The 16013-nt window shown below is 34.6% G+C and overlaps 3 protein-coding genes across 6 annotated transcripts; all 3 read left to right on the plus strand.

The window, feature by feature from the left end:
* The first annotated feature begins 25 nt into the window (after positions 1–25).
* LOC18586360 (alpha-taxilin-like protein) lies at positions 26–6060 on the plus strand. 4 transcript variants are annotated; one of them, XM_088802704.1, is made up of 12 exons: positions 26–205; positions 442–799; positions 939–1018; positions 1489–1597; positions 2428–2495; positions 3312–3389; positions 4050–4114; positions 4435–4501; positions 4611–4793; positions 5350–5406; positions 5550–5645; positions 5747–6060. In XM_088802704.1, the coding sequence occupies exons 2-12, from the start codon at positions 445–447 to the stop codon at positions 5879–5881; spliced, it is 1293 nt and encodes a 430-aa protein (XP_088658830.1). In that variant the 5' UTR covers positions 26–205; positions 442–444; the 3' UTR covers positions 5882–6060. The 4 variants fall into 4 exon arrangements, with proteins under 4 accessions (XP_088658830.1, XP_088658831.1, XP_017984670.2 ...); XM_088802705.1 differs by having other exon boundaries at positions 942–1018; XM_018129181.2 differs by having other exon boundaries at positions 27–205; positions 442–811; positions 942–1018.
* Positions 6061–6889: 829 nt separating this feature from the next.
* On the plus strand, positions 6890–11702 carry LOC18586361 (Transcription initiation factor IIF, beta subunit). Its single transcript, XM_088802706.1, has 6 exons — positions 6890–7207; positions 8730–8843; positions 9787–9917; positions 10052–10120; positions 10290–10436; positions 11174–11702. Exons 1-6 carry the CDS (start codon positions 6997–6999, stop codon positions 11288–11290), a joined length of 789 nt encoding a protein of 262 aa, XP_088658832.1. The 5' UTR covers positions 6890–6996; the 3' UTR covers positions 11291–11702.
* Positions 11703–12939: 1237 nt separating this feature from the next.
* On the plus strand, positions 12940–15808 carry LOC18586362 (uncharacterized). The gene is made up of 4 exons (XM_007009721.3): positions 12940–13226; positions 14293–14439; positions 14546–14839; positions 14995–15808. Exons 2-4 carry the CDS (start codon positions 14305–14307, stop codon positions 15625–15627), a joined length of 1062 nt encoding a protein of 353 aa, XP_007009783.3. The 5' UTR covers positions 12940–13226; positions 14293–14304; the 3' UTR covers positions 15628–15808.
* Positions 15809–16013: the final 205 nt, after the last annotated feature.

Consider the following 16013-nt stretch of genomic DNA (forward strand, 5'->3'; position numbering starts at 1 on the left):
AATTAAAAATTTCTATAAAAAAATACGTTATTAGAAAAAAACCCACGACAAGAGACAAATCAGTTCAATTTTGCAGCTTCTCTCACTTTCACCTCAACACACACACGCACATAAAGGCAACAGTGAAGGAATACAGGCAAAGATCAACCAAACGGCAAAACCTTAAAAGGGTTTTAGTTTATTCTTCTCTTCATCTTCATATCTGGTAATCTATCTCTTATTTCATCCCTTTAAAGTTAATGAATTTAATTTCTTTTTTCATCTTTTTTTCCTTTTGACCCCTAGTTTGAAAAGTTGGAATCTTGATAAAACCTTGGCATAATAAAGATTGAACTTTTACCTATTTATAATGAAAACTCAGATGTTTTTTGATCTGGGTTTTCTTTATTTTTGTTTAATAAGGGTTAAAAGTGAGTTTGTCTTTTTTTGTTTTTGGGGTAGAAAATGGAAAACCCAGAAGCAAATCAGCTTCCTGAAGTGGATTCACTGCCAGATGGCTTTGTTGAGAGTCCTTCAGAGCGTTTGGCTCCAAAAACTCCAATTTTGGAACAAGAAAAGCCTTTGCAGCCTGACTATAGAGAAGATGATCTAGTTTCCGCTGAGTTTGGAGCAAGCAAGGGCCAAAAGCAGAGAACTTTTCCTGTGCCATTGTCTGAAGTGGATGGTTTTGATGGTTCTTTGGATTCTGTAGAAAGTAAGTTAGTCAGTAATGAGTCCAGTAATTCTGTTCCTGAGGCTGCTGCAGTTGGGGAGGCAGAATGCAGTGAGGTGAAAGGAGAAGTTAAAGGGGAGTGTCAAAGTACGGAGAGAAGTAATTTTTCTTAACTTCGAATTTGATTCTCAAATTTTGTTTTGTTTGTTTATTTTTTAAAATTTCACATATGAAATGCGGGTAGTTTTTAGGTTTTTTAGTGCTCATTCGTTGTTGTTTTTTGCAGCAGTTGAAGGAGGATCAGAAACTAATTTGAAGGAAACATCTTCATCGGAAAGTGTCGATTTGGTGAAAAATAAAAAACCAGTTAGTAGATCATAGTACTTGACTGTTCTTTCAAATTCCTATGGTAGTAGGTAGGGTCCTGTATGAGAATTATAAATGCATGAGTTGAGTAGTGGTTATTTCTAAGGTTCAAAGAAGTGCTGATAGTTATTTATAAGGAAAACATCTTTTCTGTCCTTTTTTCTCCATAGGCTGTTAGTAATATTTCACTAGGTAAAAGCCTTGGATGGATGATAATCTTTATATCAATTACTGATGATTAAAATAATGTATTATTCCAGGAGAAAAATTTACTTGTTTGGTTCATGAGATAAGCAGTTTTAAGCATTTGACTGTTCACTTTGTTAATCTATTTCACAAATTGTCTCAGTCAGTCTGTAGAATTAGGTTCAGTTTATTTTGAGGTACTTTCATATGCTTATTTTACCTCAGTTTCATCTAAATAAATTGAACTCACTGCAGTCTTAATTACTTGGACTATTATTTCTCAGGAAACCACTGAAACCAAACGCAAGAATGCAAAACGTACAGTCAAAACAGAAAAGGAATTTCTTGAGTTCTCTTTGAAATATCAACAAGTTCTTGCAGAAAGAGATGCAGGTAAGTTGAAATAACATTTATGATGTCCAAAAGGTCACTATAATTTGATGTGATGAATATATTGGTCTAATTACCGAAGACTGTCAAATTTTTCAGTTCATCTTAATACTCCGATTTGTTTTGATGTGAAGTTAATTTTTATGTTGCTAAGAGTGATACTTGTCCAGCCAAATGCTATAGCTTCAAGGGGGAGCTGTTCCCTCCTCTCGTGCTTAAAGCTCAGTTCTATCTTTGTGTATCACATTTTACTAAGTGAATCTGCTCTTGTTTAATCAACTAATTAGAACTAACATGCAGTTTCTGAATGTTTGGTGTCAGAAATTAAAAAAAGAAAATTACCAGATATGATTTCTCTCTTTAGTTAAGATGTGAGCACTAAAGAACAAAAATGAAAACAGTTAGTTCTATTGGTCACTTTGGTTTCCCTTGGAATGTGATTGGAGATGACTATTGCTGTGATCTCTCCAGAATGACTTTAACCATCTTGCCGTGGTGCAGTACTGTTGCCTTCAAGGACTTCCATTTAATTTTAACATCCTGTATAACTTCTGTGACAGATTAAAATTACAGGTTCTTTCCTTCTTTTGTTGTAAAGAGGAGAAAAGTCGTTTGACTTCAGTCTTAACCAGATATGTTCATTTCCTTGGAAACTTTGACCAGCTGAATTTAGAAGCCGTTGGTGAATACTTAGAGTTTAGAAAGTCTTTTATGATATATAAATACCCAAGAGGCACATATTACTAATTGATTTATTCTATAATGTCTCCATATATCTTGAACATCAAGGAAGCTTGAATTTTGTTTCTTTTCTTTTTTGCCCTGTTTCGTAGCTATTGCTGTTCGAGATAAGCTTGAATCACTTTGTAGGGAGTTACAACGTCAAAACAAAATGTTAATGGTATGTGTTTTTCTTTAGATACTTGATCTCTTTTTGATTGATTACATTCCACAGCTGGTATTTGTTCTTGATGCACTTTGTGCTTCATATGTTGACCTTTTAATTTTGTTATGAGTGCAATTGGCCTTGAAATTCATCTCCTTTTCATATCCTTATTTTTCTCGTTTGGGTCAGTTACCTAGCCATCAAAGATAGCATGCACCCAAAATTTCTGAGAGAGTATAAGAAGAGGGGGTGGGGGTGGAGTAAGCTCTAAATTGCAGAAACGTAGGATTCCTTCTGGTGGTTAAAAGGAATGGAAGAATATTTTGTCACAGTTTTAGGTATCCTGAGTGTTATAGCACAAGCTGCATCCTTGTGGCTATCACAGGTCGTGAATTTTCTGAATTTCACCCAACCAACTATAAAATGGATTAAATAATATCTCTAACTGGGTTCCTTTGTAAAGTTGCTCTTACTAACTTTATAGTATTGCTTGCTGTGCTAAACTTTTTGTGAACTTCTGGTTTCTTTCAAAAGTGTCTGCCATTCACTTAATAATTTCTTTTTTATGAATACACATGATCAAGTCAATGGTGGATCTCCATAACAAATTTAATTAATAGGCAAAGCAACTTTCCTTTATTTTTACTGTTTGTAATGTCTGTTCAACATTTTGGCATATTAAAGAGATCAGTGATTGTCATAATCTGATCATGATCTGTGTAAAATCTTCAACTCTCATGATTATAGTTTGCATGGTTGACACAAAAAGTGATGCTTATTTGTCTGACTTTCTTTTATGAAGGTGCTGATGGCTTGCTCATGATGTCACAGGATGAATGCAAACGGGTATCAACAGAAGGGCAAAACTTAAGATTAGATTTATCAGCCAGGTTCCAAGATGCAATCAAGGTTTGATTTCCCTGTTTCAATTTTGAAAGTTATCATGGTGGATGGGCTGACTTGCATATTGACTAGCCCAGCTGTCTCTAGTTATGTTACTTCATGGGAATAGAGGCTAAACTTTGTCACAGCCCATCAGTTTTAGCTATAATTAGAGGAAATTTGTGATACAACTCTTCCAGTAAGCATGATTGATCCCAAAACTTGGGGTTACATGATTAAAATATATGTACCATAGGTCAGTGGAGATGATACGTCAAAAGCAAGAGAGATGGTAAAGTGAAGTGAGTCATCGCTCATCATTATCAGCAGAGCATTGCAATTCTATTAGTTGAAGTAAACTAAATATTGCGGTAGATGAATAATTCATATGATTTTCTATTTTATGTATCACTGTAGATGTACAATAATTATATAGTTGAATATTCCAGTTCTGCCATATCTCTGCTCTTTGAATTGACTCCCTTCCACCTGGCTGCCTCTCTCTCTCTGTCTGTTGTGTGTGTATTCTTCTGACTCTTCAATTTTGGCATGTACAAAATGTAAATGCTTCCTCAACATTCAAGATCACTTTCTGGAAATTTTAATTTTAATAGCCATACTTTAGTTTTTCTTTTCATTTGTTACATATTTTACTATTAGTTTCTTGATCTTTTTTTCCTCATATAGGATGTGAGCATTAAGCTGGAAGAGCAGAAGGATGAATGTCTATCTCAACTGAAGGAGAATGAGATGTAAGAGACAGGGAATGCATGTGTAATTATTATACTTTTGTTCCCTTTGAGCTTGGTAACATCTATACGTTAAAAGCTACCAAATTACATCTGGGCCACATTCTTGTCCTTTGGGGTTTTGCCAAAATGAGAATCTTTTAATGTGGGCCTCTGTTCTTTCTAGATTAGAAGTTTGGATATATTGGATAGTTCGTAAATTTTCAAAAAAAAATTTGCCCATCTGGGAAAGCATCACCCTCACCCTATTGTTTATTGATTTAACAGATTGTTTTGGTGTCATCCTTTTCATTATTCATAATATGTTTTGGACTCATGTATAGGTTGAGAAATAAGTTGAAGCAGCTCGCTGATCAGTATGCCCTCTCTGAACAACAATATGCTCAGAAGGTATAGGTTAGAATTCCTGGTAGCTAAGGTTTTCTATCTTGAAATGCTAATCAATTCTATTGTCAAGGACTGTGAGCTTACTTCTATGTTTTGGATATTTGAAACACAGCTAAAGCAGAAAACACTAGAGTTACAGATTTCTGATTTGAAAATTAAACAACATGAAGAGAAATTGATCCAGGAACAAGCGCAGATGAAAGTATATGCAGAGCAAGTGTCACAGTTATTGGCGACTGAAAAGAATTTACGCTTGCAGTTGACAGCCGATGGAGAAAAATTCCAACAGTTTCAGGTCGAATTCTTTCCATGTCATTTATCAACTTGCTTTTATTGGCAGCTTTTCTCTTTTAGGTTGATGAATAGAATATTCTGTATTTTGAGTGCTTGTATCATATGTCTTGGATGGCTGGACGCAGGATCCATCAGTTAAGAGGTCTTTTTCTCTTATTTTTTATACTAATTGGAAGGTTTTTTGTCAACTGCATAATGCTGAAATTATAGTATCATAAGTTAGTCAAAGGCTACAATCTTAGTGCTATTGTTGACAGAAAAGTAGTGAAGGTTGACCTGAAGTGCTATTATTGACAGAATAGTAGTGGGATGCTTTTGTAATACCTTTCTAGGTGAGTAATAAGTGACCTGTTTTCATGTTTGAGGTGTTTTCCTTTGGATGTACTTGGACCTTTTTTATTGAATGCACTTCACTCATCTGACATCCTCTGCATGACTTCTGAGATGCAGCAGTGCTGAAGGCTGATTAGTACTTCCATGTCTTTTGTTAATGCCATTGATATTTTAACCTATCTCATCAACTTCATGATGTTTAAACTTCCTACTTTATTTTGCAGGATGCTTTGTTAAAGAGCAATGAGGTCTTTGAAACATTTAAGCAAGAGATTGAAAAGGTACATGTGCCTTTTATCTTTGAGAGGAACATTTTCCTCAAAGCACTACTTTTTGGCTTTCCTATTGCTCCACTTTACAATGTTGCATTTTGTATTCTGTTCAAGTTACCAACAATTTTTTTCCCATGTATATAAAAAATTAGATGGCAAAATCAATCAAGGAACTCAAGAAGGAAAATGTATTCTTGAAGAGCAAATGTGACAAATCAGATGTTACTCTCATAGAACTTGTGGAAGAGGTATAGGTTGACATGTCATTTTAAGCTTTCATTCTTTAGAATTATTATATATATCATGAAAGAGGGGTATCTAGCACTTACTTTTGTCTTTGCTCGAGCAGCGTGAGAGATTGAAAAAACAATTGGAGAAGACAAAGAACCAGAAGGAAAAACTTGAATCATTGTGCCGATCACTTCAAGCAGAGAGGAAGCAGAGCTCCACCGGAGGAAACAGCTCTGATACTGTAGCTGTTTAAATGTAAACATATTTAACCAACTACTAATGCATTTTGTGATTATGATCTTATGATTATACCGCCTTTTGTCTCTTCTTGTCGAGAGAAGTCACCGAAGATGGCAGTGCACATTTTGATATCTTGAGTGTAATAATATGCATCCTCTCAGCAATTATTGTATTATAAGAACATTTTCTTTAGCTGGTGGATTTCCTTGTATGGATATAACTTTCTATTTTTAGCCATGTTACTTGATTGGAAGGAACTGCCATATTGAATCTAAGTTAGGCTTTTCTGCATTTGGCCTACCCAAATAAGAAAGCAAGGCAGTCCAATGTTGCATCCTTGAAAGCCAATACTATTTGTGTTATTGAAGTGCTTTTATACAGTAGAAGAGTTTCAGGCTAAACCAGATGACCAATGACTCTTTTTGGGCTACAAGAAATGAGTCAATGACCTTAATTACAGCTTACTGTCTAAAATTTTCATTAAAATATATTAATTTGTTCTATTATTCATGGAAGTTTATATATTTTTGAATTAAATTTATTAGGAAGGATGGGGATTTGCTGTCTAGCCTAAAGCTGTCAACATTTTCTTCTTTGTTGCATCAACATTCAAAGAACAGACATTGTTGTCAGGTTTCAAGCACTCAAAAATGTTTACTGGCAATTTCCAAATGTATTTACATTTTCTTTCTTTGATTTCCTTTGGACTAAAATGGTGGCTTAACCCAAGTATGACATTCTATTTCCATCATTTTCTCAAATATAAATATCCTCAATTTTAAATTTAATAATGTCCTTATTATTGCAAATTTCTTAAATTATTAAAGGGATTTATGCAAAATCAAACATTTATAAGAATTTAAAAAGTTAAACGACATAACAGTTTTATCTATTTATTTTATTTATTATTCAAGAAAAAAATTAGAAGAAAAAAAAAAATAGGAGCAAAAGATCTTCCCAGTCCAACTCCCTATATAAACCCTCCCTCAGGGATAACAAGTTTGTTAAACAAAATTAAGAAACCGTTTCTTTTCCCTTTTCCCTTCCTAACCCAAAAAGCAAAAGCCATTTCCCTCCTCTCTTTCCCTTCCTTCTCCTTTCCTTTCCCTTGTCTTTTCCCTTACATCCATGGAAAACAAGGATAGCTATCTAGAAACAAGCAAAGCTGAAAGATCAATGTGGTTAATGAAGTGCCCTGCATTGGTTTCACGCTCTTTCAAGACCCCCCAGCCCTCTTCCATTTCCACTTCTTCTTCTCCTCCTACACCTCAAGCTGTTGCCAAAGTTATTCTTTCCATTGACCCTCGCGTTTCCAATGATGATAACGACTCTTCTTCTCCTCAGGTTTTTCTTTTCCCCCAAAAAGCCATGTTGCATTTTCATTATTTCTTTTGCATTGTGGTGATTTCTTTGGGTTTGTTTCGTTGCATGCATTTGTTTTTCCTTGTTGGGTATTTATTAATTTTTTCTATTTCTCTTTATCTTATGTTTAGGGGATTTTTTTGTTAATCTGGGTTAATGGGGTCTTAAACTTTTAAGGCTTTTTTAATGTTTTTGGCTTGTTCATTGCATTCATTCTTTTTTTTCCTTAGTGGGTATTTGAATTTTTTTAGGATTTTTATTATGGTTTAATGGAGGCTTTAAGTTGTGGTTCTTTTTGGCGTGCTCGTGGTCTTCCTTTTTTGTTCTTTTCTTGTTTATCTTTCTTTTCACTGGGAAATAAAATAACAATTTTTCTTTGGCTTTTGAATTGTGATGAAGTTTTGAAATTTTACTATGTTTTTGTTCTTATCTTTTAGGAATGTGGTAAGCAAATTCTTTTTATTTCGTCTTTTGGTTACTTTGCAGATATGTTGACTTGGTTGAATCTTTATTTTCATCCACTACAAATTGCTTGCTTGCAGAGTTAGTGAGTTAATAGAGTGGTGAATTTTTGTTCTATGATGATTCTGGTGATAAGAGATGGGATGACAGTAGCCATAGTAATGAAGTTAGTTGAAGCCATAACATTCAGGGGAAGTTATGACAGTCTTTGTTGTTGAAAGTTAGCTGAAATTATAATTTAGTTCCTGAAGTGGGTGAAGGATCCAAGCGATGATCTTATAGAAATTTAATGATTGAGAGCTTGGACAAAAACCATGAGGAATCATAACAAAGAGCTTAGCCCTCAAGTCTTAAGAGTTTTCAAACAAAGTTGTGCAACTTTTCAATTTCATTTTGATATATATATATATATATATATAGTTTTGCTGTTTTAAGCAACATTATTATCATTGAGTTCTTAGTTAATGGGTTCTCATTCCCTGTGGTATTTTTGGCTTTGGTTTACTCATTGCTCATGTTTCGTTATTAATTTTGTTTCACTTGAGAAATGAAAAATATCTTTCTGGAAGCATGTAATTTTCCTTACCTCGGTAAATGAAGTTAAATGAAGTCATAGCTTTTTAATGGAGGGTTTGAATCACAGCGATTAAGTTTGATTCTCAGCTGTCGTAAAATTATAGGGAATCACAAAAAATGAATTTAGTCCTCAACTTGAAGGATTATCAGAATGGAATTAGGTAGCTCTTGTGTTTACTTTTGCCAGGTGTTTCATGCTTTTAGGTCCCTGTGTTTCTCCTAATATTGTTTTACCTGCAAGTCCCACAGTTTCTGCTATGAAGTTTAACTTGTTCATATTCCCGTCTTGTTTTCTGCTGTTGTGCAGAACTTGTCAATCCATTGTGACAGATTGAGTTTTTCTCACCCTTTCTTTTCCCTTTTTTCCTCGTTGGCAGAGCACGGGTGGGATGGGTTTTTATTTTGCCTGAGAGTAATAATGCTTTTATTACCTTCTGTCTTATATAAGTTGTTTTCTGAACCTCAGTTTACCATGGAATTGGTTGGCACAGAAATTGGAGATGGACCCAAGCGTTATTCCATGGAAATGTCAAAAGACCTTGTTCCAATGTCTGTGTTTTCTGAGTCATCCCAAGGTAAGCATATTTCATTCCAGGATACACTAGCCTTATACTTCACTTGGCATGGTTGAAGTGCTTCTACAAGTAAGTTTGTCATTTGTATTTACATGATATCTATTTCTGAGATATTTTTTATCTAGTTTTGTTCCATACTCTTTACGTGGAAGTGGGGATGTTTTAATTCCACTGTTATTAATGGGGTAATTGTGGTGCTGTGATGTGTTGTCTTTCTAGTAAATGAAACATAGGCTGCTGGCCAGTAAGGGTAAATGAGAAATCCTAACATGGTCTACAGTATACATTGGGAAGGGGCCTCCAATCTCCTATTTCTTCTAAGAGGAGAAAACAAAGGGTCAGCTGCCCAGAAACCATTATCCTTGACACAGAATTGAATTATCGACCTCTAACAGTGTCATGCCAACTCATCACTCTTTCCAACTACGAAGGATTATTCTTTTGGACTTAAACCATTTCTATTATGACTATGTAATGTTAAAAGAACATTCTTGCAGGACTCTTGATGTACTGCTTATGCATAAAATCTGAGTGATACACTATTCTATTGGCTTATTAGCAGACTAGATTCTGAAATTGTGTCATACTATTAACTGCTTGAGATTAAACTGAATTAAAGTGGTTTCAAACAAGAAACCTGAATATAGTACAGGTTCAAGTTGCCAACTTGAGACACTTCTATTTTTAAATATTAGCTCTGCTTGCATATGTTATTAGTTCACATAACTGAGAATCTTTTGAATCTTCAATAGATCATAGGTTTGACCTGTTAATACACAAAACTTGTGCATGAAGACTTGGCCAATAATTTACTGCTGCTTCAATAAAGATCTGGTTAGCGAGTGAAGATATCTAGAATTTTCTATTATTAACTCAGGATGGAGATTTCTAACATTGAGAAACATTGTTGCTCTCATGTTTATGAATTCATCTTGTCTTGCAGGAAAGCTTTCTGTTGAGGGAAAAATACTAAACAAGTTTGACATGAGACCTCATGATGAAAACATTGAGAACTATGGGAAACTCTGCCGTGAAAGGACTAATAAATATATGACCAAATCCAGACAGATACAGGTCCTTGTAATTTTTTTGTATATTTATGTCCATGCTTCCTATATGGTTTTTTTTTTTTTTTTGGCTTTATTATTTCCCCCACATTCCACATTCCTTAACTTTTCCGCTAATTTTCCCCTTATTCTACATTTCAGGTCATCGATAATGATAACGGTACTCACATGAGGCCTATGCCAGGGATGATGATTGCTACTGTATTCAATGTACATATGATTACTTTCATTTCATGTAAAATTTTCTCAAGTGAATATTATGTTTTTCACTGATTTCTTTTCCTGGGGACCTGTTTCTTTTTGCTCTCATATATGCAATCAGAATATATTTATAATCTGTCCGCCATTTGTATGAGGAGAGCTGATGTGTTTGCAATAGGAAAAGAAGAAGACACCTACCAAGACATCAGAGACGAAAAGAACAAGGAGGGATCGTGGAGAGATGGAAGATATTATGTTTAAGCTCTTTGAAAGGCAACCGAATTGGACTTTAAGACAACTGATTCAAGAGACAGACCAACCTGAAGTATGTTTCTTAAACAATTATTCCTACTTAGTGCTTATTGGTAACTTTGAGAACTTTAATGCTATACCTATCAATTAGCTAATCCTGTTTTCAAAATTAAAAAGGATTTGGACAAATGGTTCAGAAGATATAGTGATTAAGAAAAAATGGTGCTAAAGACATTATATTAAGAATGAATATAGTCTTGGGTAGAATAACGAACCTAAAATTATTTCCTTATTCTAGCAGGGATAGACATCTGATTGAGAAAATGCTGATTGATAACTCCCATGTATATAATCAAACAGAAAGAAGATCACATCTATGAGGTCTGTTTAGCCATGGACAAAGAGTAGAAAAGTGAAAACATCAAATAAGGTTAAAAAAAATCAGACTTCATAAAATAAAGGTGATTTCATTAGATTAAGAGTTAATCCATCAAAATTTTTTCTAGGATTAAATAAAGATCTGATGTTCTAGACATGAAGAAGGTACAACTTCTGTGAACTTATATTGCTTGAAATTTTTTAAGATATGTGCTACATGGATTGTCAGTCTGCAAACTTAAAATTCAGCGAATCAGGGTATGCCATACTTTCTTCCACCAATCATGGTATTTGAAAGATGAACTGTTATTGACTCTAAGCATAAATGCCACAAGCTTGATCTTTGTTGGCTATACAACCTATCTGGTTTTTTAATTGCCTTTGGGCCAAAAGTTGACAGTTTTCTGATTCTTCTTTGAACTCTCTCTGAAGCAATTCCTGAAAGATATACTTAAAGACCTCTGTGTCTACAACAACAAGGGAACTAATCAAGGATCATATGAGCTGAAGCCAGAATACAAGAAAGCAAGCAACGATACTAACCCTTAAGTAAACTTCCTATGCCGATCAGCTACTTTAGAAAGAGTATCATCAGCTGATTTTTATTTGCCTTTTGCTTGTCCCTAAACTACTTCCTTGATCCCTTCATTTCAAACAGAATTGAGTATTATTCTCCAATTCTTTAATGCCAGTGAAGAGTCAAGAAATAACCAAAGAACATTTGATTCTCCCTTTTAGTACATGCTTCCCACAGAGCAAAGTAAATGCTGCCATTTTTTGTCATTTCCCCAACTTGGCTCAAGCATTTTAGAGTCCTATTTGCAGTTTGGAATTTTATCTTTTCATCATGAGATAGATCATTGATTTGTTCTATGCTTTCTGATGTAAATATGTGAAAGTTTTTAACTCTGTTTTGTCTTTTTGATGGAATGCTAAACATTTTTCAGATGATTGAGGATAAGATGTGTGGGTGATTTTTTTTTTTCTTGGGTAAAGAGATCATTAATATCTTCATCATTGAGCAATGGCGTTGACTTTGTTCAAGATTGAAGGTAACTGAAGAATACCAATCAAAATAAATGATTTGTTAAACTGAATTTGGTACTTCATTTTTGATATTAATACTCCATTGTAGATGCAGTAGAGATTGAGATGGAAGGAAGAAGGGGGAGGGGGACCTCATCTTTCCTCTACCTGATCCCAACTTTAGAATAGGTCAGGTTTTGGGTGAACTAAAACGTACCTAACCCTCTCTTACATATTGAGATAAGAGCAAGACAAAACAATGGTGATGACAACAAAGCTGTCTTCTCATTTTAAAGGAAATGGGTGACTTCTTTACCCGTTAGGCTTCTAGTTATAAAAATAAAAATAAAAAACAGAATAAAAAGAAGTTTGTATTTAATTTATTTTCTAACAAAATGAAATTTAGAATTTCTGTCTCACCAAAAACTTATTCTTAAATGCCCCCTTGGGCATTTCATGTGAAATGTTGACTTTGTTATATTAAAAATCTTTGTCGGACTTTCTCATTATTATTTTTTTTTTTAAAGAAAACTAGTTTTCCAATTTAATCAAAATAAAAACATTGAATTTCTTTGTACTCAGACAATGTGGAAAAGTCTTTGTTTATGGACAATTTCCATATGATGAGATATAGAATGTCAAATTCAAAACTCAATTAAGCTCATATATATATATATATATATATGCATGGACTAGTGAAAATGTCATGTCATTGGCACAAAAATGTAGTTATAAAATTTTATTTAATTTAAGATAAAAATATAAGAATTTAATTTAATATAACAAAAAATAAAAATTTATTTAATTTTTTAAATCATTTAGAGATTTTTTTTGTACGTATAATGTTTCATTGATGTATAAATGCATTAGTGAAAATGATTATATTGTAAAATAAAAAATATGGGGAAAGGAAATCTTCAAAATGCAACATGCACGCTGCTTCCCCTCCCCTTGTTTTTAGTTATTTATCAAATATTCACTTGATTTTAAAAATATATTTCCTTCTCTACCATTTTGAACTTTTTGCCTGTACACCTTGCCATCGTATTTTATGGGAAAAAGAAAAAAAAAAAAAAAGGGAAATTCGGATATATTAATAAATTAATTTCCAGAATGGGCAATTCCAACTATCAACTATGGCTGCCACACGCGTCCGTTGACTGAAAAAATGAAAAACTCCACCACTGTGGCGTCTTTTTACCATATCCACCCTTCCCCCAAAAGGCGTGTGCTTACCACGGCGTCGTTTCCTCTGTATCTCTTTCTCTTTCTGTCTTCACGAATTATTGTGGAATTACCATTATTTATTTTTATTTTGGAACCGCATTGTCAGTTTGCCACCTAACTCTCTCTCTCCTTTGATTCTTTTCTTTGTTTCCATTCTTTCATTTCTCTCTCAAAGACTCTTCTCTTTGCTTTGGTTTTTTCAATCTCCTTGATCGTTGCCATCTGCAGAAAGGTACGGTGTTTTTCTCTCTTGTTTTTTGGGGGGGTTTTTTGTGATAGGTTGTCCTTAATTTTATTGCTTGTAATGCCCTTTGTTTAGCTTCCGATTGATTTTAATCGTTTATCTTTTCGAATTCTTCGATGGTTTGCTTTAGATTTTTGGTTTGATTAGCTTTACTGAGTTGATCCTTTTTTCCCATGGTTTCTACTGTTTTCTTTATTTTTTTTATCATTTTTTTGTGGTTTAAGTTCAATTTTTTTGTTGGGTTTTATGTTTGTTATCAGGGATTTCGTTTTTGTAGTAATTTCTGGGTTTCTTTTTTTAAGGCCCATTTCAGTTTTTTTTTAAAGAAATCCATGGTTTTTCTTGTAATTGGGTTTTTAAGATCTCTATTATATACTTTATTAGTTTTTGTTATTTGATCTTCATGGTAATTATTAAGTCTTTGAAAGAGTAATTGGTCAATCTGCTGTTTAAAAGCTTCAGTTGTTTTTTCTTTTTTCTCCACTGCTTTGACTCGATTAAACATGTTTGATTTTACTTTCTTGGGTGGATTTGCAACCTTTGGTATTCATTTATGAGTGCTTTAGCGAATTCCATGTGGTTGATAAGTTGGGGTTGGAAATCTGGTATTGTTTCAATAGTTGCTGTTTAAAAGCTTCAATTTTTCCTTTATTCTTGACTTCTCAATTTGATCTGACATGTTCGATTTCAATTTGTGATCAACTGATTTCGGCTTGTAGTATGGCTGGTTTTGTATGGTCCTGATTTATGAGTACATTGCTCCTTTGATGTTAAGAGATATAATCATAGGGGGTTTAGTCCTTTCTATTTGTTTTTATGATGTCTAGAATCTATCTTGGACGTCACTATAGATAAATTGAAGTTGTTTAGATACATGGCTCTTGTTCTTATGATGTATAGTTGTTCTCTGATTATTAACATTAACTGTTGATTTTCTAGAGTTTGATCATTTTGATGTTGATTGTTAACTTCTTGATGTTTCAGTTCAATATTTAGTGAGACAGACCTTCTTACTCCTAGCACCTTGCTTAAACAATTTTATGTTTTTGTGCAGGTCACCTCCACAATGGATTTTTTCCTCAGAGGCCTAAATGAGGATTCTGCATCTTCCCAAATGGACATTCTCAGATGTCCATTTTTGAGAAACATTAATGAGCCGACTAACTTTTCCTTGTCATCAGCCATGCCTTTCCCCATGCCAGTAAGATTATATTTCTTTTAGACTGTTGTGTCTATCGTGAGCATTGTGCTTCTTGCTTCATGTGTTTTACTCAACTTCTCATTATGTTTTCACTTCTACCTCTCAGGTGCGAGGAGCCAAAGGTCCAATTTTTGAAGATGGACCCAATTTTGACATGGCATTCAGGCTTTTCCATGGACGTGATGGAGTAGTTCCACTGTCTGAACGATCTTCCTTTCGCACTGAGAAAACAGAGCCTGAAACAACTCCACCCAAGTTCAATCCTTTGGCTGCAAGGGCAGCCACCATTAGCCTCTCATCCTTTGGACCGGGAGGGCCTTTCAGTTTTGATGCATTTTCTAATAAGTGGAACAATCAAAAAGGAAAATCAAAACCATCCAAGAAAGAGTCTTCTTCACAGGTAATTGAAAGTGTGTATCCATTTATTTTTCGACAGTAGTTTGGACTTCAGACCTAGGGCTTTAAACTTAAAACAATCACCAAATGTCATAAAGATTTTGGATTATTTATTTTGAAGCATTCCTTTGTTTACATCTTTTTGTGCTGGTGTTTCAGGGAGGAAATTCCAATCATGAAGCATTGGGCAATGAATGGCTACAAAATGGGAACTGTCCAATTGCAAAGTCGTATAGGGCAGTTAGTGGTGTTTTGCCACTTGTCGCAAAGGTTTTTCAGCCACCTCCAGGGATGAAATTCCGGTGCCCCCCAGCAGTGGTTGCAGCCCGGGCAGCACTAGCACAAACTGCTTTTGCCAAGAACCTACGCCCTCAATCCTTACCCACAAAAGTGCTGGTGATTGGGATGTTAGGCATGGCAGCAAATGTTCCTTTAGGGATATGGAGGGAACACACTGAAAAGTTCTCACCATCTTGGTTTGTGGCTATCCATGCAGCTGTTCCATTCATAGCCATGCTTAGGAAATCTGTGTTGATGCCCAAGACAGCAATGGCATTCACCATTGCAGCATCTGTATTAGGACAGGTTATCGGCTCTAGAGCAGAACGATATCGAATGAAAGCAGTAGCAGCGAAACGATTAGGTATTGAGGAATCCTCTGTTTCTGTCGGTGATGCAAGCCAGTTTGAAGTCGTTGCGGTCAAAAATGGTTATTGCAGCAAAGATGTTGAATGGGATCCAGTTTCTCTTCAGGTGGCGAGGCCTTCTTCATCAACAGATGTGTTTTGCTGATACTTTTATCCTTGTTGTAACTTAAGCGACTGCCATTCTGCATAGTGTAATTCATTTGTGTTCAACAATGTTCTCAGTTGTTCTGTGTTCCCTTTTGTGTTCCTTTCTTGTACCAGACATGTTTTGGCAAAATCAATGGAGAGAATAAAAGATGCAGAAAGAGAAATTTTCTTCTTCATAATCTCTCTCTCTCTCTCTCTCTCTGGTACTGAATGGGACAGTTAAAAGTATCTTTTTCTGTCTGAAACCATAGCTTCCAACATTGACTTGGTAAATGGATTTCAATAATGGTGGCTGCCGGCTGCCATATTCTTGCAATGTTTTTGTTGACATATTCAGTGTGAGAACTATTAGGTCAACTAGTTCCTACTATGCAACACCAAAGC

The sequence above is a fragment of the Theobroma cacao genome, chromosome 10 (genome assembly GCF_053813885.1).
Source record: "Theobroma cacao isolate CCN51 chromosome 10, ASM5381388v1, whole genome shotgun sequence".
Classification (NCBI taxonomy): Eukaryota; Viridiplantae; Streptophyta; class Magnoliopsida; order Malvales; family Malvaceae; genus Theobroma; species Theobroma cacao.